The 25,172-nt window shown below is 41.8% G+C and overlaps 1 protein-coding gene across 7 annotated transcripts in view; it reads right to left on the minus strand.

Moving 5' to 3' along the window:
- Positions 1-25,172, minus strand: part of CAST (calpastatin) — a gene marked incomplete at its 5' end in the record, with an annotated part of 124,101 nt that overhangs the window by 11,343 nt on the left and 87,586 nt on the right. For 3 of the 7 annotated variants that reach the window (XM_079701934.1, XM_079701932.1, XM_079701937.1), the window contains 16 exons: positions 811-903; positions 1,331-1,375; positions 3,036-3,137; positions 4,435-4,542; positions 6,432-6,530; positions 7,645-7,716; positions 7,890-7,931; positions 10,209-10,292; positions 10,767-10,868; positions 14,874-14,969; positions 16,657-16,752; positions 17,907-17,954; positions 19,304-19,387; positions 23,157-23,258; positions 24,561-24,650; positions 24,796-24,888. In XM_079701934.1, the coding sequence (XP_079558060.1) occupies positions 811-903; positions 1,331-1,375; positions 3,036-3,137; positions 4,435-4,542; positions 6,432-6,530; positions 7,645-7,716; positions 7,890-7,931; positions 10,209-10,292; positions 10,767-10,868; positions 14,874-14,969; positions 16,657-16,752; positions 17,907-17,954; positions 19,304-19,387; positions 23,157-23,258; positions 24,561-24,650; positions 24,796-24,888 (1,356 nt within the window). The remainder of the gene's footprint in view (positions 1-810; positions 904-1,330; positions 1,376-3,035; positions 3,138-4,434; positions 4,543-6,431; positions 6,531-7,644; positions 7,717-7,889; positions 7,932-10,208; positions 10,293-10,766; positions 10,869-14,873; positions 14,970-16,656; positions 16,753-17,906; positions 17,955-19,303; positions 19,388-23,156; positions 23,259-24,560; positions 24,651-24,795; positions 24,889-25,172) is intronic. The other 4 variants (XM_079701933.1, XM_079701938.1, XM_079701935.1 and 1 more) reach the window with 3 other exon arrangements.

Raw genomic sequence — 25,172 nt, forward strand, 5'->3', positions numbered from 1 at the left:
TAATAACAGCCAAAACAATAGCAAAGAGATGTGCAATTTTAATTCTTCTGAAATAACAATGAAGGGCACTCATTTCACTTTTCCCTCTATTTGATGGATTACGCATTTTTTCATTCGCTTTTGATCATGTTTTAAGCACCTGCTATGTACCAGGCATTTTGCTAACGCTGAGCACAGAGGTACCAGACACATCACTGCTGTATACAGCATGCAGCTCAGTGGTGTGATGCACATGTGACAGGTAACCCACAGTGCAGAGGGGGCACATAGGCAACATCCCTGATCTGCGAAGGGAGAAGCAGAAAGGGAAGTCTTCCAGGAGAAGCTGATGTTTGAATTGGGCCCTGAGAGGTGAGTACGAGAGTCAGCCAGCTGCTCCGGGCAGAAAAGGGGAGGAAGCCCCAGAGGGCAAGGGGCGTGGTATATAGCGAGGGAGTGCTCTCATTTTAAATGAACACAGATAAAGCATTACTGTTGTACAACAGTATAGTGTGGCAATCAAAAATGGTAGCTATGGAGATTATAAAGCAACATGGAAAACATTTATGAAATAATGTTAAGCAGTGTATTATATGTGGACAATAAGTACAACTATGTAAAATATACATATGGAAAAAGGTAAGAAATATACCAAATAATAGTGTTTGTGGAGTAGCAGAACTGTAGAATTTTTTTCTTTTCAAGTTCTCGATGGCATTAACCAGTTTATTTTACAATATAAAATTATATATATGTATTATATACATGTGTGTGTGTGTGTGTATGTATACATAGATGTTCAAAGAAAGTCAATATGAAAAAGCACAGTACCTCTGCTGGGTTCTCTGAGGTTTCTGTAGTTGAGCGACAGCTGTCAAAGTCCCCTGAGAGGGCATCAATGGGGTCTTGGGCATCTGCAGTCTTCTGAGATTTTAACAGAAATAACCATCAGGGAAAAAGCACAAGGCAAAGATGCGACGTAGGACATTTCCCCACATCCCTGAAAATATGTTTGTTTAATATAAAACCTTGCTGACATTCTTTTCCTAACAGCCTAGTGTATTACAAAAGAGATATTAAAACAGGAAAATCTTGACAGCTCTATTTTCTTCTACTGTTTTATACAAGTTGCTTAGTATTCTCTGAGCTTTGATTTTCTAACCTGGAAAATGGAACTGCCTAGCTTGAATGGACTTGGGAAGACAGAAATAATACACTCTTACACACATGCCTTGGCATCACACCAAGCACAAGGTAGGCATTCAGTGAATTTCAGATTTCTAAAATGTAAAAGTCGCAGCTAGAGTTTAAAAAAGTCTTTTTTATGGAAATACGCAGCTACGGTATTTACCTTTGATGCCTCGGGTTTCTTTGTAGGTGGCGTCGCTGATTTGCCCTTAGAAACAAAGCAGACTATCGGTTAAACAAATTTTTGTAAAGGTTTACTTAGGTGTAGTCAGTATTTATATAATCTCTTATTCAGTGACTTGAAATGGAGTTCAGTCAGCCCCCTGCATCTGTGGATTCTGCATTGGCAGATTCAACCAACCGGCAGATCGAAAATATTTAGGGAAATAAAATTCTAGAAAGTTCCAAAAAGCAAAATTTGAATTTGCCACATGCTGGCAACTACTTACCTGGCACTTACATTGTATTAGGTATTCTAAGTAATCTAGAGATGATTTAGAGTATAGAGGAGAATGTGTGTAGGGTTACATGGAAATGTTATGCCATTTTATATAAGGAACTTGAGCATCCTCAGACATTGGTATCTGGGGGTCCTGGAACTAATGCCCCGTGGACACCAAGGGACGACTGTATAGATTTGCACAACTGATAAACCTGTGTCCCTATTATTTCTTCACCAGCTTTGCTTAACGACTACCCTATAACTATTTCAATAGCCTTGGAGAAAATGCAAGGGTGAGTCTGTTCCTGGAAGTGAAAGAAACACTATTTTAGCAACTTTGTCATTGTATAATTCTAGTTAAAATGTTACAAAAAGTAACTTGTGTTTTTATGTCTTATTTACTAATTTACTATATGCTTATCTACTATAGCTTATTACACTTGGAAAGGAATGGTCTGTAGATAGATTTTTTTCAGTGAGGATTACAAGGACAACTCATCAGGGATTTTTCCCATCTGCAAAGGCAAGGATACTAAATAATACATTTCCTAAAGAATACAGCAGAGTCACATGGGACTATCTAAGCAGGGAGGATCCTAGCAGGATGCACAGCTGCTATTGTGAATACTTGATACAAGCAAGGAGAACTGATTCCTGTAACAGAAGACACTGCGGCTGATAATATTCTATAAACCACAGTCATCAAACCCCTCACATGCATCAGTACAGAAAGAGAAAGATGTAAGTTACACTTCCTTGTTTTTATTGGATGAACAGGCCTGGAAAGGGTTACTTAACATCTAATGGACTTGCATCTAAGAGCCAAATAGGAAGGGGTAGGGTACAGACCAGGTTGACCTAAGAGAAACTGGCTTCCATGTTAGAGACAAAGACAGAGACTTCTTGACAGAGTGCATTTGGATAGAGAAATAGGACTTGTGATTGGGAATACGGTTTTGTCTGTCTTCACTCTCAACAGCACAGGTGGTATTGTAGGAGAAGAAAGAGAGACAGCAGGTCTTGGAGGGGTCGTATTTGCCCTATGAATTATTCCGATACTAGCTCTTTTTCTGTTCTCCTTCAACAGAGAAACTCTGCTTCAGTCAAGATTACAAATATCATTCTTTTTATAGCCTTTTCTTGCAAGGAGAATTCATATATGTACATGCCACAGAATCACTGTTAAGCATCAGTGAGTGAATGAACATTATTCAACTCTCTATGCCACAGTGCCCAGCACAGTAAACATCCAACAATACTGGCTCAAATAAACATTAAACAGAATTCTAGACAGCCTGCTCAGTGGGGACAGATTAAAAGCATCACTCACGCTGCATTTTTATGCTATCGTTACAGTGTACCTCCTATTCATGAGGTTTGAATCTCAAACACTTTGGAGCATATATCATCTAACCTAGACATTGACCTCATTTACCTCCTTGTCATCATCCAAGAGATGTTGATATTTAGGTGGGATGGTGTCATCCCTTTCTCCCAGCTTGTCTCTGTGTTCAGCTTTCACTTTTTCCTGTAAACATTGAACATATACAATTATGATTCAGTTCCGCCTTCACTTAGAGAGTACATTCTAAAATGCAGCATTCAGCATTTACTGGACTTTTCTGAGGCAAAAAAAAAAATAGGGTCTCTTTTAAAGTTGTAAGCGAGAGAACAACAATGTCAACAGACTTTCAGTTGATGGAAACAAGTAAACCCAGTGCTTCTGTTTGTCAATCCACACCTATTAATTTTCTACCTGTATTTTAAATGGAAATAAATGATTAAATAATTATCTTCAGAAACCATGGAAGGAGATAAAAACCCACGGTTATGAAATATCTTTCACTGTTTCACTTTTTAAATAACAAAACCAAGTTGCTGTACCTTGGCACTTAAGAGGTACTATTTACAACTTTGCCTCTTTATAAGGAGCCCTGAAGGGCCAGGACAGGAGCAAATCTGAAGGGACGTGCTGTTTGTCTGTGTTGCAGGTGAGCAAATACCTGCTGTTGAGTAAGCAGTACCCACCTCCCAGCATCCGTGCCTCAGTGGGATGTGGCTGGTCTCTCGGTCCTGGATTCAGGAACAGCTCCCCACCCCAGGGGTGGGGTACAGATTTTATTTTTCTGCATCATTAAAATTTCATTTTTCAATTACAGGTTGAGTTCACCTTGATATTCCTATGACAATGGTAGAATCGAGACCTAAGGATTCTTTGAAATGCCCTGTCTTTGAGACATAGATTTGTGTGGGACGTTACCTTTCTGGTTCCAAGCTAAATGGACTGTTAAGTACTGAATATTAAGTATAAATAAGTACACTTCTACATGTTGTACAAGATATATAGCGATAAGAGTCTGCACCTTGTGGACACCTCTGTGGTGCTGAACTCCTGGTCCAATGCAGTTAGTTTCGATAGCAGGGACGACTGCTAGGGAAGCCTCTGCCACTACATTTACAAAACTTGTGAACCTAAAAAATGCACGTGTGTGCAACAGATATGTATGATAAACTTACTGCCAGATACAACCAAGAAAAAATGTGAGGAGAATAAAATTAACAAAGCAGGGCTGGCTTTTCCATCATCACAAAGTCTAGCCTCATGAACAGGACGTTTGCCTGAATCTGTGCCATAGCACAGACCTCAGAGAGGAAAGAGACACCACATACACCATGGAGGAGGAAAAAATTAGGCTGAAGTTATCCAACCGTTCACTGACTCCAGGCGAAGTCAGAGTGGGTTTTCCCCTTTGTGTGGAGGTTAGGGTATTCTGTGCTATAATAACTTCCAATTTTCACTTATTAATGATTTTGTTTTCTTTTACCTTGACTTTATCTTCTAGGGGTTTGTTCTCATCTGGATCAGGCTGTCTTTGCCCGAGACTGTCAGAAAGTTGATCCAGGGCATCGTCAAGTTCTTTGTCATCACTCCGCTAAAAAGTAAATCTGAATCAGTCACTGGTTAGCCAAATCAGGTCACCTGTTGGAGTGCAGCCCTGACACTGCCACTAAGACTTCTATGAGCTTATGGGGTTGTCACCAGGGAGATGGGCAGGCGGGCAGAGGCGCTGGATTGGCGATCCTTGCTTGGTGCTCTTTCTCCCTCATCTTTCACTCTCAGCACTTGTCTGCACCTGTCTACCCCGCCCCACCCCTGGATGTCTTTCTTTTCTAAGAAAATAGGTCCCTCCCTAAAAAGATGGAGTTCCTGGCCTGATTTTTCTAGAAAATATGTCTTATGATGCTTTCAATATATGTAACAGTATGTTCCCAGCAAAGAAAAGTCACATGAATTATGATAGCTTAGTTTACTCTTTGATTCCCAAGTGTATTCCTGTAAAGAAAGATTTATACCTAGTTTTAATGATATCTTCAAATAAAATACTAACTAACACTAGAAACTCTGATGGGAAAAGTGATGGGATAGGTGTCATTCTAAAACATACCTGTGAAAGGAAAAAAGGCTTTTGATTGTGGATGTTTATTAATAGCCTCAATCACAGGGGCCCCTAGAATCTGAGTATTAAGAATTGAAGTGTAGGGCTTCCCTGGTGGCGCAGTGGTTGAGAGTCCACCTGCCGATGCAGGGGACACAGGTTCGTGCCCCGGTCTGGGAAGATCCCACATGCCGCAGAGCGGCTGGGCCCATGAGCCATGGCCGCTGAGCCTGCGTGTCCAGAGCCTGTGCTCTGCAACAGGAGAGGCCACAACAGTGAGAGGCCCACGTACCGCAAAAAAAAAAAAAGAATTGAAGTGTAAATGGCAGCCTTCCTTTCTGTTGCACAGGGACTTCTGTCATTGTGGGTGTGTGTACATACACAGACACACACATAGACACATGGAGAGAGGGCATTTTACTGGTTTTAAGTGCTTCATTAGAGCCCAGGATTATAGCAGCTAATGGTGGTGCTACCCATAGCTGGGTCTGGGCTTTGTCATTTGTGCCTCTGGATATTCTCAGATGATCCCACATTAACCCAACAGGATGAAAATTCACTCAGAATCTCAGAGTACAGCACTAAGTAAGCTTTGATGCTTCATCAAAAGGAAAGGAAGCATAGCTGACTTCACTAAAGCTACTTCATCTCCAACTAGCAAATGAGGCACTTCTTCTCAACCAAGGAGATGGGGATCTGGCTTAGGGCGATCTCTTTATCTTTTGATGTGCCATGGTCTCCTGGATAATGTATAATTTGGTACTGCAAAGAAAATCAAGGAAGTCTGGAAAAGCTTTGGTCCCACAGTCTTGCCTCAGAACATGTAAATAATTAACACAATATTGACCCTGAGGTTTTTCTATTACTAGCATGAAAATGACAAGTTTTTACTGGTGTGAATGGGAGGAAAACAATGCTATTCCATGAGGAGTTTGTGAATTTTGGGGGCAGAGAGAAGCTCAAACACTGAGCAATTCCTTAAAGTAAACTTGAGGTTAAATAATGAGTAGTATTTATAGCATGGATCAGGAAAAATATAAAGGAGGAGAACATCAATTATCAGGAAAGCTAAATAATTTTTAAAAATCTAATAATCTGAACATATACACAATGCACATTATTGTACTTCAATTCTAATAAAGCAACAATAATATTAAGCTCCTTCACTGTGTGTAAAATACTTTCACATACATTGTTTTATATATTTAATCATTTTAGATATTCTCTGTCATCTCCCTGTCTCACCAGTCTTACCTCTTCTGAAACAGAAGGTGCCTGTTCTTCCTAACAATTTTGTTGATTTTCATTTACTCTGAGGAGGAGTCCTATTTTCTTTCTCCTTTTTGTTGCTGCTGAAAAAAGTACTCATAAACTCTGTTGCTTACCGGAGTGTCTGGGGGTGGACCTGCAGAGTGGTTGGTTGGAGCTGGGGTTTGGGAAACCACTTCAGAAATGACAGCTGAAAGTTTAGCATCTTCAGATTGCTTTTGTAAGAAAACAAACAAACAAAAAGATTTTGACCAGTAATATGGTGTATACAAATTATGCCCACATACCATCTCTTAAATACAACTCTCAGTATAGCTTTTTGATTGTTTTTCTCTTGATCCAAATGGAAGTACAGCAACACAGCATCTTAAGAGCCATTTTTGTTCTACGTCCTATTCCATACATTATTTTATACAATTTCCTATTCCCATTTATTATCCTAAACATTCAACAAGCTACTGATTTAGAGTACTGTAGTTTATACATTTCTTGTTGCACGTTTAGGTTGTTTGGAGTTTTCAGCTTTCTCCTCTGTAATTAATTGCTCTGAATAAGTTCTAGAAGTGGCTCTTTTTATGGTGCTAGCTATATTCTGCCAAGTGCCCTCTCAAAGTTGCTAGAAATTCACAGTGCCACAAGCAACAAATGGCCATGCCTGTCTCCCATGGCCTTGCTTGCCTAAATTAGAGATTTATCACATTTTAAATTCTGATCATGTATTAGGTATAAAATTATGTGCTACTATTGCTTTAATACTTGGTATATGGGATGAAGAAGCTTCAGTTGTATCATTTTTTTCTTAATGTTAAATGGTATATTATTCTAGAATCTTTCTGAAATAATGATTTCTCATTTTAAAGAAACACTAAATCTGTCATTTATGTTCATTTCTGGATTTCTTTCCCATTGGCCTGTGGCTTCACTTTCTGAATCAGAACTGTATTTTCTGTCATTACTGTTAATAAATCCTGGTGTTTAGTTGGGTTAATCTTCCCTAAAAATACTGAAAAATGCTTTTTAGTATTTTTTCATATTTTTATGCATTTATTTTTCAAATGTATTGGACAACTCAATTTTAAATTCTCTTTTCATAGGTATACTTGATAGATTGCATGCTCATTGGTTCAATTAGTTACACTGTCGAAAACATCCACTGTGCCGGACCAATATTTCAGATGGAACACATTTTTTATGGCTACAGTGGGTTGAGGGCCATTAATTTTGTGATTGTTTCCTCAGCTCCCACATCAGGTTCTAAGTCACAAGTTTCCATTTATTTCTGCTACCCTAAGAGTACGGAAATAAAACCAGGAATCTCAGAAGACTTACAAGAGATGAAGTGCTTGGGGGAATGGTGAAGTCGTTGGACAAAGCATCAAGGAGGAAGTCTTCACTCAAGGGCTGCAAAGAACCAGGAAATGTATCAACAAACACCACCTCATCAGTCTCCCCTTCAAAATGTTGTCACTGTTTATATGCTGATCAACTCATTCCACAGAAAAGCTATGCCCTCCCCGAATTAATCATCAGGGCCAAAGGAGAGAGATACACTCAGAGAAAACTGGCTTGCTTACCGGGAGTGGCTCCTTTGGCAGTAGTGGTTTTCCATCTTTATCCTATGCAGGGGGACAAAAACATGGCATTGAGTCATTTCACATGTATCCTAAGTATGCACCTTGTAAACATTATAAGAGGTCGACAGGTTATACCTGATGATATAGTACATTACAAATTTGATTCATCATTTCAGGAAATAGATTCTCTCACCAGGAAATATCCTCTGATTAGCTCATGTCAACAAACAGCTGGCACACATCGGGCATTCCCTAGGCACGGGGGCTGCAAACGGATTGAGCGTGGCTTGCCAACCTCAGAAGCCCACACTAGTGTAGGGGGAGCACGTGAGCAGTTAATGTAGTGCGTGGCACATGGGGCTGTGAGAGTGTGCACAGGACACTGAGGGAGCACGGGGATGAGACCCTCACCTGCCTGGGGAGTGGGCTTTGCACAAGTTGCCTCGAAAAAGCTGGTTAACTGTACAGGGAGCACATCCAACTAGTATGAATTACCTCTGTGCCAAGCCCTCTACTAAGCACCGGAATACCACAGAAAGTAGGACAGACAAATCCCTGCCCTCAGGGAGCTCACCCTGAGGCTCAGATGATGCCAACCTTCAAATGACTCTGAGTGCCACTTCTGAGTAACAGGACAAAATCGATAAAGCATTTGGGGCTCTTTAGTAAATGAAGATTTATAAATAAATGGTAAATCCCATGCATCTATACACGCAAAAATAAGTGCAAGATTCTCTCTTTAAACACACAGTTAACCCTTGGAAGACATGGGGGTTAGGGGCATGGACCTCCCAAGCAGTCAAAAATCTGTGTATAATTTATACTCGGCCCTCTGTATCTGTGGTTCTGCATCCATGAATTCAACCAACTGCAGAAGGTATAGTGCTGTAGTGTGACTACTGAAAAAAATCCAAATATAAGTGAACCCACACAATTCAAACCTGTGTTGCTCCAGGGTCAACCGTGTACTTCTGATAAACTAGTCAAGGTGTTTTTTGTTTTGTTAAAATTCAAGGAGATGCAATGGTTGAGAGTATCACCAGTTTCCCTTTTGACAAACTCCTTTACCCCCATTTCCACCTGCTCTGCACGTTCACATGTACCTTCTGACCACTGTTCAGTGAGGAGGGAAACAGCCTGAGGCTTGCTCTCCACCATCCCTTAGCTGCCAAGGCAGCACATTTCCGAAGTGACACATAGGAGCAGGGACGAGGGCACGTCTGCTCCACACTCAAACTGAGATCATCCCGTGTCTGGAAGGGGGAACCTGTGGTCCACCCTCAGGGAGCTAAATCTACTGAAGAGGCCTGATGGGAGCAGAGCTGAAGAAGAACAACATAGGATTTCAACAAGCGATCAAGCCAGCACCTGGAAATGTTACAAAGCTACAGGTAAGTAACAATGGGCAGAATCAACAAGTTCAGAGGATGAAACTACCGCAGAATAAAGCGGTCAGGAAAGCTAATCAGCTGCATTCTTAAAAACTGCTACTAACATTCAGCAAAAGGAGAGAGAAAGTAACCAGCCTCCTACTCTGAAGAGAGTTACGGGCACTTGACCAGCCTTTTTCAAATGTGACAGCTGCTTAAGGGCCACACAGTCTAAGAACCTTGCAAATGAACAAGCCGAAATGAATAGAAAGGCCATGGTTTCAACTGAATTGTGAAATGCAGAAAGGAAGCAGACTAAAGGTATCCAGAATAATAAACTTTAGATCAGGGAAAGCTCAGTATAGTTCCTGCCTTTGCCAAATAAACGGACTAGTACACCTGCATGCATTCGACGAGCATCAAACTGATTTTCCTGCATTATTCATGAAGTGGCATATCTCTTAAGTAGCGGCCTCCCCCTTGTCACTTGGTCTGTACAAGCTACGTTCAAAATAAAAGAAATGGGTCAATTTATCACTCACTATATTCAGTGTCAAGTCGGCTCTCTTATTTGTCAACTTATATTTAAGGTTTGTAAATCTTTCCTCAGGAAGTGACTGTTGCTCATTTTGGTTTTCCTATCTGTATAAAGGTTTCCTAAGTTTTCTTTGCTTCTGGTATTCTAACAAGCCACTTATTAGACAGGCAAAAATTAGGTAGTTAAGACATTATATTTCTTTCACCTAAGGGAGGAGTAAAAGGCCACTTAGGAATATTTTAGTTTCATAGCTGGTGTGCAAACAGGATATTAGTGAACTGATACTATTTGGTGTAGAAATACTAAGAAACATGATCTTTATATCCCAGGCCTGTTCGCATGTCCCTTTTTCATGTATATGAAATTCAATATAAATTAAAATAAATTAGAAAAAGATCCCAGCCTGTTTACCTTGACCTCTTCTAATCTATAATCAGGAGGAATTGTTTCTTCTTTTTCACCAAGTTTTTCACGATCTTCTTCTTTGGCTTTCTCCTGAATAAAAATTAAACCATTTTCAATGTTAATACATCTTTTTCTCATAAAGTGGATGCCTGAGTGACTAAATTTGAGGTCAACAAATCCATTGTTAGGTTCCTAGAGCAACTCTATCTTTGACACTGTATCCTGGTTTGGCAGGCTCAAACAGCACCACTTTTAGCCTGCTGGGCTAAGAGGCAGTCGTGAAGAGCGGTAGAGGCAGTGCCACTTCTCTCCTGACTCCTCAGCAATGGAAATGCAGGTGGACGAGGTGAGACTCAGAACTCTGATACGTGCACGCCAGCCATCCACTGCTGCACCTAAACACTGATGCTCACTCAGGGTTTGCTTATTAAACAGGACATGCACAATAACAGAGAAAGACAGCTCATCATGTGTTGTAGGAAATTTTAAAAAATGACTGAGTTATCTGGGGAGTCAGGGCGATCAACGATAGTTCCTTTCTAGAAGTATCTGAGCCGCCATTACCTTGACTTTATCCTCCACAGGCTTTCCAACTTCTGGACCAGCTTCCTTTTTCCCCAGGCTTCCAGCCAAGGCTTCTATAGCATCATGTGGCCCCATGCCCTTCTAAAAGCACATCAGGGGGTATACTAAGTAGGTGGTTAAGCATTCCTTTTAAAAGAGACTACAACAAACAATTCAGATGGGCATATCCTTATTTCAGGCCTAGATAAGAAGCACATGTCATCTTTTAATAGTCTAAAAAATCAACTGAATTAGAATCTGTTTAAAAATCCTGAAGTGTTGGGCTTCCCTGGTGGCGCAGTGGTTGAGAGTCCGCCTGCCGATTCAGGGGACACAGGTTCGTGCCCCGGTCCGGGAAGATCCCACATGCCGCGGAGCGGCTGGGCCCGTGAGCCATGGCCGCTGAGCCTGCGCGTCCGGAGCCTGTGCTCCGCAACGGGAGAGGCCACAACAGTGAGAGGCCCACGTACCACAAAAAAAAAAAAGAAAAAAATCCTGAAGTGTTAAAAGTTAGAGCAAGTTTCTTATGTTAAACATTAAGTGTGGGGCCTCCCTGGTGGCGCAGTGGTTGAGAGTCCGCCTGCCGATGCAGGGGATACGGGTTCGTGCCCCGGTCTGGGAGGATCCCATATGCCGCGGAGCGGCTGGGCCCGTGAGCCATGGCTGCTGAGCCTGCGCATCCGGAGCCTGTGCTCCGCAACGGGAGAGGCCACAACAGTGAGAGGCCCGCATACCACAAAAAAAAAAAAAAAAAAAAAAAAAAAAAAAAAAAACATTAAGTGTGTGCAATTTATGTACTGACACTGAGAAACTTTTAAGATCTAACCCACGTTTTGGTTCAGAAATTAGGAAGTTAAGAGAATGGGTAACACCACACAGAAGCTGAAAGCCAGGAAAGAAGAAAGAAGTGATCTTTATGTGACTGTTTTAGAGATGGCACAGGAAAGCTTTCAGAAAAGCCCTCGAGAGGACATTCTTCCCAGTGAAACAGCTGAGCCCAGAGGCAATGGCTCCGGCTGAGCCTCTACTGAGGCACAGAAGCTTGTGTTCTCTATGTGGCTTCTACTGGTCAGAGTGGATTCACGCCAGTTCAGGTGATGGCCTGTGACTTATTAACCTGAGTGGCCCAATGAGAACAGTCTACCTGTGGTCCAGTTGTTGAAAATGAAATGTGCTTGCTGTGATATAGTGAGCTCTGACCACAGTGGTATTTAAAATTAATCTGGATGAACACAGAAGATCAACGGCATAAAGGGAAAATAAAGGATAAATTATGTTTGGGCTAAAGAGAGGACTTGATCCAGCTTTTTCCAAACCACAGGTCATGATCCATACATGATGAGCTCTTAAAATCAATTTAGTAGTTCATGGTCAGGACTTTTTTAAAATGAAGAATATAAAATAGAATGCATCATGCATATCAAGGATAAGTATCATTTACTAAACTATTGTTCTACTGTGTGGGTCCTGGGTTGCAGAATCCATGAATTTCCAACTCTGGTCTTGGTCAAAAGTGTGAAAGCTCCTGAATTAAACAGTCGCAAAGATTATTCTTATTGTAAAAGTATATGACTTCACATGGAGTACATATTGGAATTTTAGAGTAAAAGCGTCTTTCTGTTTTATATAGATTAGCCATCACCCTAAGTAAGAAAAGTGTTGCTAAGCTGCACCACAAAGTAAAGATCACCAGTGAAAAAAGGGCCATCGAGTGGAAAGTGATTTATCACCATCTAGCGGTTGGACACTGCATAGGTTTTATTCTGGGGGGCAACAAACATCCCTGATGTTTCCAACCTGCTTGGGATTGTAACTAAGAGCTGCAGCGGTCCCCAAGTCTTAGCCAAGCAACCTGATTGCTACCTGATTCAAGTCACCTGCTCACACTTCTGTTTTCTGCTCTCTGCTGCAGAATCTTTGGAAACTACTGCTTCCCAAGCCTGTGCCCTTTGGCTCAAGAAATAAGTGAAACCGAGTTAGAAAAGCGAGGAGAAGCAGCAGTCTTAAGAGCTAAATAATTTGGAAACAGGACCAACAACAAAAGCTTCTTTTTTTTTTTTTTTTTTTTGGCGGTACAAGGGCCTCTCACTGCTGTGGCCTCTCTGGTTGCGGAGCACAGGCTCCGGACGCACAGGCTCAGCGGCCATGGCTCACGGGCCCAGCCGCTCCGCGGCATGTGGGATCTTCCTGGACCGGGGCACAAACGCGTGTCCCCTGCATCGGCAGGCGGACTCTCAACCACTGCGCCACCAGGGAAGCCCAAAAGCTTCTATTTTTGTCGTCAGGTTCAGAACTAGAACTCAGGTCTTTGGATTTGCTCAATAAACTTTCTTTTTCTACAACACGAACTGCAGAGGGCAGACATTCATCTCCTTCCCCTGGGCTTTCTGTTTCCTTTTGCTCACTGATCCTCCAGCCTCTCTTGAGTTCTCTGACCTTTGTCACACTCTGTGGCTATTCTTTCTGGCTCCCATGGGTGTCACAGTCCCAGAAATGCCAACTGACCTCAGTGATGATAAACTCGGCAACTGTGGTAACCAGAGTTGGTGGAGGAGAGGCCCAGGAAAGGTGGTCAGAGAATAGAAAAACAAGAGCTCTTTTTTTTTTCTCTCTCTCTATTAAAAATCCAATGCTCAACTCTCTATAGTCAGGATAAAGCTGGAAAGGAACTAACTTGGCTCTAAGGCCCTGGCAGTCACAGTTGACACAACAGGTAGATGACACATGTTTAGGTCACAAGAGTTCTGCCCTGGAATATTGGCTACTGTCTTTTTGATTCCAATCACTGCCTCTGTGCCTACTTCCTTCGCCAGTCTCTTCCCAGATTCTCTCTTCCTCTCCTGTGGCCTGTGCCTGAATACCACAATGTAAAAGTTTTTGGAGGGTACCCTGAGACTCTCCCACCAAATAAAAAGGAGGTCACGTCCTGTCTAAGGCAGGAGGGAGACCCTGGACTGTGAGGGGACTTGCAGCTGGCACCCAGGATTTCCCTGGCAGGAAGCAGCCACTCAGGATACCTAGGACGCTTGTCCTACATCTTCTTCAAGGCCCTCTTCTCTCAAACAACTAAATGCACATACCCCAATACCTGAAGGGCTCCACACGTCTGTGCTGGGCTGTCCTGGGTTTGCTGGTCTCCCCAGGAAAACAGTGCTATTCCCACTTCTCAGTAGGATCCTGTCCTCCACCTGCAAACCTTTCGAGTTCCTCCTGGAAAGCAGTTCCTGCTGCCCTTGTCCCATATGAGAATGATCAAACTAAACTGTAAGCCTGAACCTGGCCCATATCCAAACTAGACCTGAAGGGGTCTGAGAGCAGGGGCCATACCTTACATCCCAGCTGAGGTTCTGAAAGGTTAAGTGAATTGCTCAAGGTCAACTCGAAGTTCATTTCCCTCGTTTATAAGAGAGACATGATCAGAACAGCCTTCACAGTGTCCTTGTGAAAATTTAATGAGAAGATATTGCAAAGCATCTAGAACAAGTTTAGTTATTCAGAGTGTAGATTCACTAAGTCTGCACTAACGAAACATAGCTCCATCAGCTGTTATTCTCTGAGTCAGATTCTATCTGCTAATGGAAACAAAACTCACTGAATTCCAAAGAAAACAGATTCAACTAGTTAAATATCATACTTTATAGAAAAATTAGGAAGTGAGAGAGAGGCAAGAAAAGAAGGAAGGGGAAAGGAAGTGAGTCCACCTGTCTCCCTCCAGTTGAGAGAGGAGTCATGATGACAAAGGTACAGATGATTCCACCAGGAGAGTCAATAAAAAGTAACATCGGGCTATTTGTGGGACACCAAATCAGCTTGAAAGGCACAAGAATGTGAAGAAGCATGCTTAACCACAGTAGCCGAGGAGCTAGAAACAATTTCAGAAAGTCAAAACTAAACAAAACAGTTTGCAGCAGTTGAATTAAAAATTTAAATCTAGCCTGAGTTTCTAGCTCCTCCCAGAAGCCTAAACAGAGGATAATATAGCTATCTAAGATTTTATTTTTATTTTGTTAGAATAAAGTAATATGACGGTAATACATAGCAGAAAGGGCAGGGAAGGAAGAACATTACTTTCTCAAGACATTTCTCAGTGCCCAGAGGACCACTCACCGCTGAGGCTGACGGGGGCGGGACTGACTGCACACAACACAAGGAGGTCCGAGGCACGGCCGCTGCCACAGGAGTAGGGCCAGCAGCCTGAGACTCCTTCAGAAAGAAGCAGGTACAATGACGAATTTTTAGAAATATCCGGTTATTAAGACTGAACAATGATAGACCAACAATACAGTCTGCTACACCATATGCTGTGAGCATGACTTTCTTGAATGCCCAAGGATTTTGAGCAGTAAATAAGTCAAGGCATGTTGAAACTCGTCAGCTACCATTACTTCACCTTGGTTTCACCTCTTACCTTAGGTAGGTTACTAAAAGTCTCTGAGACACAGTTTCCACATCTGCAAAATGAGGACAATTATAGTACCTACATCTCAAGGGTTGATAGGGGCCTTGAATGAGATAAAACATGCTAAGTGCTTTGTATAGTACCTGGGAACACAGTAAGCTCAGTGAATTTTATCAACTATTATTATTTATATTATTTGCCATCATATAATATGTAACAATAATAATATACCAATTATAAATGCAATACAATATTTTATTTAAATACCTCATTTTTATATATCTAAGAGCACCCTGTAAATTGTAAATAGCTACGTACAAATGCAAGGTAGTAAGGCTATCCCAGGGGTTCTAAAAGTGAGGCCCCTGGATCAGCAGCCTCAGCACTACCAGGGAACTTGTTAGAAATCCAAATTCTTGGTCCCCACCTCAACATACTAAATCGGGAATTCTGGGGTTGGGACCCAGTAATGTGTGCCTTAACAAACACTCCACATCATCCTGATGTGTACTGAAGTTTGAGAATCACTGTGCTATTTTGTTACAAGAGTAAAATTTCAAACAGATTGTTTTTAATCCAGACATTTATGGAAGGCTATCCTGTATGCAAGGTGCTCAGCAGATGATCATTAATAGGGCATGAGCTCTTCTTTCAAGGAATTTACTATTTAAAAATATGTATAAATGTTAGAAGTAAAGACCAGTGCAGCTAAAATCTTGTTTGCAACATGCCTCAACAGGGATATATATAAAGAAAGCATGACAGACCTCCCTGGTGTGTTGTATTCTGCTTAACAAGAGTTGGAAGGGTGGTAAGGTTTGGGGAGGGAAATGCAGGAGACAAAAGCCATATTTTAGCTGAGCCTTAAAAGGGATGACTACGATTTTAGTTGATCTAAAATTTGGAGAGGTTATTCTATGCAGAAGGAACCATATGAGAAAAGCCTTGGAAACACACAAGTGCTTACAATCTGAGTTTACTGATAGGGGGACACATCTTGGCATGAAAGGAAGCTGGGGCCCAAATACATGAGCAGGAACTTTTTTGTAGGGAATGGGAACTCCTGAGGGTTGGGGCAGGGGAATGTTGTGGCTACAAACATGCTTGAGAAAGAATAATGCCGGTGGACATATGGGATGGGCTGGAAGGAGACCAAAGACACAGGCCATTGCCATCTTGAGGTGACGAGTGATGACAAGTTTAACTAGGTCAGTTACAGAAGCCGGAATGGAAAGAAAAGCAGGGGTGTGAATGCCTTCCTGAAGGAATAATTAACTAAAGGACTTAAACTGCAAGAATATGAGGGTCAGCCTGGGAAAATAAAGCACATCCAGAAATAGGCAACATGAAAACTGCATGTGAAAAAAGATGGCAAGATGGGCCTTTTTATCAGCCACTTCCTGTTAGAAGTTTTGGTCTCACATTTTTAAGATTATAGAAAAACATTAAAAAAACAACAAAAACTAGAGATTTTTATTTTTAGAAACGTACTTCTGTTTTTTCAGTTGGCTTAGATTGTTTTTCTTTACACTTAGATCGGTCAAGATCTTCTGAAAGTTCATCAATGAGTTCTGATTCACTCAGGGGCTGTAACGTAAGAAATATTATATAATATGAAGAAAATTATTTTTACTTTGATAAAAGAAAAAAGCTTTCATAGAGAAAAAGGTTTTCTGGTAAACACGTATTATGTCATATTTTAGGATCTAAAACCAAAAGTTAATTTATACAGGGTTTATGTTTCATTTATCAATGTAAGGTAAGTGTCATGCAACAAATAAGGAATACTAAACACCTCAGTACCACAAACATGTTAATGGTTTATTTAGTTAGAAGTTTTCCTGATACTTCAATTTCAGAGTAATTTTGCTCAAATAAGATTGCCTGTTTGTTCCAATGAAGATCTTTATCGTTTTTCCTTATGTGATTATTTTTTCTACTTCCAGCGACTTTCCTTATGAATAAGTCAGAGGAAACATAGATCATATACTCCTTCCCTATGACTACATGGGGTTTTGGCAGGAAAGTTCTGCTATCCCTAGTTCCTTCAGGTGAAGTGGTATTATTCGTTTACTATAATTAGTCAATATCTCCACATGCTCTAATCTATGACAGAATGTAATTCATGTAATTCAGAAGCTGGGCCCCAGAGTTGGATAGACAGAGTTTCGAGTCCTAGCCTTGCTATTGCCTAGCTGTTTGACTTTGGGCTATTTACAGAATCCTTCTGTGTCTCAATTTCCTCACCTGTAAAATGGGAATAATAATAGTGCCTTCCTCATTCAGTGAGGACTCAAAATGATAACACACAACACTATTTAGTGTAGTGTCAGGCAAATAGTAAGTGACTAATAAATGTAGTTGCTTAATATCATCATGATAGGTAACTATGCTGATTAACACCAAATTAAGTAAAGGCAGCACAGAATCATTAGAGCACTTGATGCTGTAATTAGAATCAAACCAAGTGCTAACAACCAAATTTAAGGGCCCTCTTGATATCGGCTCCTAATGTTCAACGAACATCACCTATAAATTTGTAATATTTTAGTAATAATTCATGAGATAAATAATCATTAAGATATGTGAAAAAGAGTCAGAGATCTAAGCCAGGTGTTGCTGTCAAAAGTTCCTCTCTCCTTAATAGTAGGCTGGCATGCAAGTCTGGTCTGTCAAAATTATCTGTTTATACCTTACAGTTCTACTGTTTTTTAAGTATCAAAAAAAACTTATTTCCTAACCTTGGGTTTTTCTTCAACATCCGGTAAGAGTGGTTTTCCATCTTTATCCTGTAAAATGAAATTAAAAATACATTTAAAATGAAATAGAAAATTTTGCTTTCTTGTCCCATTAAGTTTGTTTTAGAAATTCCAGGATATGAGAGGAGAGATTGTCTTTTTTTTGCCATATATCTGAGTGAGTTTGTGTTTCAAATTAATTTTTTTATAAAGTATCAGAATAAGGAGTTGAGCTGTAAAAAATCAAGAAACCGAATGCTATAAAATATAATGCAATTATTTTTCTTTAAAAGTTACTGAAGGGACTTCCCTGGTGGCACAGTGGTTAAGAACCCACTTGCCAAAATGCACGGGACATGGGTTCAAGCCCTGGTCTGGGAAGATCCCGCATGCCGCAGAGCAACTAAGGCCGTGCGCCACAACTACTGAGCTTGTGCTCTAGAGCCCGCGAGCCACAATACTGAGCCCACGTGCCACAATACTGAGCCCACGTGCCACAACTACTGAAGCCTGCACGCCTAGAGCCTGTGCTCCACAACAAGAGAAGCCACCGCAATGGGAAGCCCGTGCACCGCAACAAAGAGTAGCCCCTGCTCGCCGCACCTAGAGAAAACCCAAGCGCGGCAACGAAGACCCAGTGCAGCCAAAAATAAATAAATAAATAAATAAATAAATAAATAAAATTTTTAAATTACTGAATAATAATTTCCATCTTTTGGATAAGGAAGTAGAATTTTTAAAAAAGTTCTTTGGCTAGAAAGATGCAGCTACATCAATAAAAGATTGAAAAGAGCTTCAATTCTCCAACCCAGGGTGAAGAGATAAGATATCATTCCTATAAAACTGGTTTTTCAGAATTCACAATTTAGAATGTTTCTAAAAAATGAGAAACTTTCCATATACAAGCATTGTAGCTATTTTCCACCATATGTTTATGTGTATTATTTCAAAGATAAATTACAAATATAAGTACAGGAATAAGTCCACCATCCTCACGTCAAACTGAAACCAACAATAACAAAACCATCTTCACTGAGGATACTGGTAAATCATTGTATGTTTATCTACCACTTAGAAGATCTATGTGCTTTCATCCATATAGCAGTTAGAGAAAATATTATTCCCAAATTATTCCTTCTGCTTTAAGGTTAAGGACCTATGTCAAGCATGGTTAATAGTTGAAACACTTGAATTTGTGGGAATTTTAATGACCACACGGTCATTACTTAGGAAACCCTCTTTTAAAGGGTCCAACTGTAGAAGACAGAGAATAAAGGGTTCAGGGTTTTCAGAGTTAATTATCAGACATGTCCTTAAGTATCATGGGGACAGACAGGACAAAATGTGATGAGAAGGCAGGAGGAGTGAGCTGCTGTCACGCACCGTGGCAAACAACGTACCGTGGCTGGTTTTAATCTATACTTTGGTGGGACCGTTTCCTCATCTTCACCACACTTCTTTAGTTTCTCTTCTTTGGCTTTTGCCTGAGGAAGGTGGAGAAAAAAAATGCATTTGGATAACACACGTAAAATATGACATCACTTTATGTTCTCCATGGGTGTCGTGGAGGAGACCAAATCGGATTAAAGTGCCCGGTGAGCAGTTAGGAGGAAGGCAGTTTAGGGTGACGGAGAAAGAAACAACACAGCCAGGAATCCTGGGGAGGTATCCCTGCCCTGTCTCTATGACCTTGGGAAGACACCTAGACTTTCTTCGGCTCAGTTTCTTCAGCTGTAAAATGGGGCTACTAAGAATCCTTACCTAGCTTGCTGACTTGTAAGGACCAGCAAAGAAAATTAAATAAAATATCCTTTGAAGAAAGGTAAGCACAGTGCACAAGCTGGCTCCAATTATTTTACAGCCTTCACCTGTCGTACTCAATAAGGCAGTTATCTAAGGGGGAGAAAACAACCAATTCTCATGAATGTTAAACACAGTTCAGAAAGGGGAGAGGCATCCCATCACAAATCTTGGCTGATCCATGGATAATCAGTTTTCCCTTTTTTAAAAAAAAAACTTATTTTATTTATTTTTGGCTGCATTGGGTCTTCGTTGCTGCGTGTGGGCTTTCTCTAGTGGCGAGTGGGGGCTACTCTTCTTTGCGGTGCATGGGCTTCTCATTGCAGTGGCTTCTCTTGTTGCAGAGCACGGGCTCTAGAGTACACACTCAGTAGTTGCGGCGCATGGGCTTAGTTGCTCCGCGGCATGTGGGATCTTCCCGGAACAGGGCTCGAACCCGTGTCCCCTGCGTTGGCAGGAGGATTCTTAACCACTGCGCCACCAGGGAAGCCCTGGTTTTACTGCTTTTAAAAGAACTCCCGGGCTTCCCTGGTGGCGCAGTGGTTGAGAGTCCGCCTGCCAATGCGGGGGACACGGGTTCGTGCCCCGGTCTGGGGGGATCCCACATGCCGCGGAGCGGCTGGGCCCGTGAGCCATGGCCGCTGAGCCTGCGCGTCCGGAGCCTGTGCTCCACAATGGGAGAGGCCACAACAGTGAGAGGCCCGCGTACCGCAAAAAAAAAAAAAAAAAAAAAAAAAAAAAAAAAAAAAAAAAGAACTCCCTTCAGTAACACCAAGACGTCACTGGATTACTGAACCATGCACAACCAAATGCATTAGAAATAAAAGTGCAGTTCCATGGCAGATCAGTGGGTTCTAGGATATAACATTTGATTTTAAACTCCTGGTGGGTAAGGCAAAGTTCCATGATATGTAATAATTTGTACCTGTATCAAGGCATGGATTTAAATCACAAATCAAGGAGCTCCTGGGCACAAAAGTGTGTGTGTGTGCTGGTTTGGGGGCGGGTGGCGTGGGTATTTAGCTGATTCTAGCTCAGCCTATTGCTCCCATCTACATCTCAGCCTAAGATTGTGGTTCTCCACTGAATGCTTAGTTAGTTGATTAATTTTAAAATATTTAATGAGCACTTTTAATAAGCCAGGTACTTTTCTAGGCTTTGGAATTATAGTTGTATTGTTCTATAGAATAATAACTGGGATGAAAGGATTTTTAAAAAAATATTTCCCGTTACATTCTACTGCAGGATATGAAGTAAGTCCTGTTATACAGTGGTACTCCCCAGTTCAGGGATTTGTGAGGTCACTGGTTATAAAACAGTCCTCATGAAAGAGTCACCTGTATAGGACTGTCCTCTTCACTTAGGCTTGTGAACAGTGAGTCACATGCACAGCTAGATCCTTTCTATTCTTTGATCTTTTTGTTTGTTTGTTTTTGTTTTTTTTTGTTTTTTTTGTTTTTTGCGGTACACGGGCCTCCCACTGTTGTGGCCTCTCCCGTTGCGGAGCACAAGCTCCGGACGCGCAGGCTCAGCGGCCATGGCGCACGGGCCCAGCCGCTCCGCGGCATGTGGGATCCTCCCGGACCGGGGCACGAACCCGCGTCCCCTGCATAGGCAGGCGGACCCCCAACCACTGCGCCACCAGGGAAGCCCCTATTCTTTGATCTTTATATTCTTTAAATGACTGCATTGTGGTTTGTATCCAGTAGGCGGTGAAAACAAACATCCCCTGAATTGAAATAGTTCCAGACTAGGTAACTACACTAGAAATAGGGGAGATTAATAATGAGGTATCACTACAGAATAAATGCATTATGATACATTATAAGAATGACAAGTAGGCATGGACCTCTTCTCATCTGGTGTGGAACATGCTGGAGTGGCCGTGGACTCCTATAGCATATCGACCTTTATGAGCCTTATCACAGCAGACTACCCAGGAAGTAGCGAATTCACCATCAGGTACTAAAAATTCAACTTAAGAATCCAGAGGATTGGAGAATCTTTATACTTTGTATATAATTAAAAAGGAAAACTAGTGTTAAGAGTAGAATAACCTTTTTGTTCAAATTTTAGAAGTTTGCTAACTTTCTAGAGGAAATTTAATACATGTATATGCATCCCTAAACCCAAACTATTTAAAAGTTATTTTTACATAACTTTTTCACATCTACCTATCTGATTTTAGTCACTCTAAGAGTCTTTTCATCCTGGGATTATGTTTATACTTTCTGTCCCCAAATTATTATCTTCTTAAATCACCTTAATCATCTGTAAACAGCCTGAGGCAGATGCGCCATTGGCTGGCTACCATGCAGCCCTCAGTGGTGGACCGCCAGGGTCCTGCCAGGACCACCCTTTCCTTGAGACATTGTGCACCTCGCACTGTGTTGTCATCAAAGTTTCCCTTTCTCCCAGTACATTACTTGGTCCTGGAGGACAAGGACTGCTTCCCCTGCTCCCTTGTGTTTGCCTTCGCAAAGCCTGTCGTGCCACACTGCGCCCGGCAAGCCCTCAAAGAAAGTCGAAGATAGAAACTGGCCCATTTCAGACCCGGGCAGTCCCAGACTCAGGGGGCGTTGCTGGGAGTCAGCGAGACTCACCTTCTCCAGTGACTCAGAACAGGAAGGGACAGCAGAGGCAGCAGCATTGTGACAGCGACAACTGCCAGCTCCCACCCTGAGCTGATAGGCTGGCGCCCCTGAGGGTCCCCACCACCACACTGCCTGGCCAAGGATGCCCGCAGGGCGGCTCTATGCTTTCCCTCCTCTTTTCCCCCAGAGGACTCAGTTAAACAATTCTTTAAAAATTGAAATTTAACATGAACACTCTCTTCCGCCAAATACAAGCTTGCTTTGGCTCGTAAGGCTTGTTAAGGTCTTGGCGTGTGGTGGGGTAAACACTCCCCAGCATCACACTCTAAACACACAGCAAATCCAGTTATAAAGTAATTGTTGCTTGATATTATTCTAATTTGGGACAAGTTTTCAACATTTTCCCCCATAGTTATAAAAAGGATCTCCCACCCCATCTGCAACCATCTCCCTCTCTCCTTATAAAGAGAAGCACCTGGAACCTTTTGAAAATACAAATGTCCAATTGCCATGAGAGCGGACAAAACTATTTGTCACCAGGCCACTGCCTCCGTGTTATCTTGTTTAGTCAGGTGTCGTCTGAGAATTGGCAAAGAAGATTAGTGTTCATTTTAAGTATTAAAATTCTAGATGGTTAACAAGACAAACACTGAAATATCCTTTCTGGTTGCTAACTCCCCAGCAATAAATATCTAAATTAGCCAGACCCTGAAAGTAAAGCAGGACAAAGAACAGTTCATTTAAAATGTCTAAGGAAATAAAAATGGTACAAGAATTCTAAACATGTGTAATGCATTAGCTTTGTAACCTTGTAACCTGAAGACTAACGGGCTTTGTATGTGAACTCCAAGGTCAGTACCTCATTGACTTCCTTAATGGAGCTGAGGTCGAGCTCAGGTTCTGACTTCCGGCTGCCCAGCGAAGCTGACAGAGCCTCGAGTGCCTGATCACTCATTGTGTCCTGTGAGGGGAAAAAAAATTCGGTACATTAAAAAGAGAACATCTCCTCAACCTAAACAATCCACCCATTTCTTTGTGAAATTCAAAATCTTAAATCTCTAAGAATAAGTTGTGGACTGGGGAAGGACTCTAGGAAGGCAATTTTATTTAAAACCTAGTAAAAGAGAGAAAGAAAGAAGAACTTACCAGTGAGTGAAAACTGGGGCTTAGGACTCGTTTCTACAGTAACAGTGCTCTCAGAGGTACACTTCACCTCTTACTTAGCAAGCTAGAAGCGTAACTGTAATAATTATATTATAAAATACTCATATCAAAATAAAAGCTGCAAGAAGTAAACTTTCACTATCCTGCTTTTCTTTTTCTAAAAATGTCTCTAAAAATGACTTCTGACAATCCTGTCCTTCAGCACGACAGCTAAGCCCAGGAAGCAGGGGGCCCTGAAGTGGCTGATGGCTGTAGGAACTCCCACTCCCAGGGGTGTGGTGCTCGCGCTGCTCCTCAAGCCAGATAAAAATAAACCGCCCACTCCAGGAGCGAAGGCAGAGCAGCACCAACAGAAACGGCTCCTTGGATTATCTGGACCATCTGCAGATGGGGCATGTTTTCTCATCCAGCCCAGAGCTGCAGTGCCACCTTTCAGGATTCACAAGAATTAAGTTATAGGCAACTGCGGTTAAGGTGGAGAGAAGCAGCTATAACAACATCCCCCTAGTGATTCACAGGACTCAAACTCCTTTAGAAAATCAAGTTGAAGATGTGATGTCCCAAGAGTGCAGTTCCTCTGGGATCCTGCTCTTCTGTGTAGTGTGATGGTGAGATAATCTTATTCCACAACCAAGGCAAGTGTGCTGAAATCACCCGTAAGCATTTGTAGAAACAGAGCAGGCCTGCTTGGAGATGACCAATATAACCCTGACTGGTTTCACTGTTCTACACAGGCCCGAGGGAGCAAAGATGCTCAGTAGGTGTGATGCACTATTGGGGTTCTCCCCAATCAGCTAGATGAGCTTCAGGAAAGCAACTGCTGTCAGGCGGACCATGCTTAATTTTTTTTTTTTTTTTTTTTTTTTTTTTGCGGTACGCAGGCCTCTCACCGCTGTGGCCTCTCCCGCTGCGGAGCACAGGCTCCGTACGCGCAGGCCCAGCAGCCACGGCTCACGGGCCCAGCCGCTCCGCGGCATGTGGGATCCTTCCCGGACGGGGGCACGAACCCGTGTCCCCCCCATCGGCAGGTGGACTCCCAACCACTGCGCCACCAGGGAAGCCCCCCCTGCTTAATTTTAAAGAAGTAATTTTTTTATACCTCTTCCACCTTTCTTTTTTTCTCCTTGGGTGGAGAAGCACCTTTGATTACTTCAGTTGACTGAGCTTTTAAAACCTCTCCTGTAGACTTCTGAAAAACAAAATACAAAAGATTTGACTTACAGAAGAAGGAAATGTATTAACCAAATTGTAATAACCAGAACTAAAAAGTTGTTGTTCTCTTAAAGTATGAGATGGTTTCTAACAACTTTCCCTCATTACATTAAAAACAATACCTCTTCCTTGGTTTTCTTCCCATCAGCCGTAGGAGAACTGCAGGTGAAGTCTGATGACATGGCCTCTATGGCATCATCGGGCCCCAGGGGTTTCTAAAGAAACAGGCAGCACGAAGGGTCACACGTGGGAATCATTCAAGTGACAGATCAGATTATAAACCCAGCAAGCGAAGAATGTACTTTTGCAATTCCTTGACTACCAAATGAGATGCTCAACGAAATAACTCAGATGAAAGCCTATGTTTGGGAGGAAACTGGATGCTCAATAAATATTATTTTCCTGTTTCTCTCTTCTCAACATATTACATGTTAGGATATTCTCATCCTTTTTTTTGTTTTTGTTTTTGTTTTTTTTGCGGTTCACGGGCCTCTCACTG

The sequence above is a fragment of the Hyperoodon ampullatus genome (genome assembly GCF_949752795.1).
Source record: "Hyperoodon ampullatus genome assembly, chromosome: 4".
Classification (NCBI taxonomy): Eukaryota; Metazoa; Chordata; class Mammalia; order Artiodactyla; family Ziphiidae; genus Hyperoodon; species Hyperoodon ampullatus.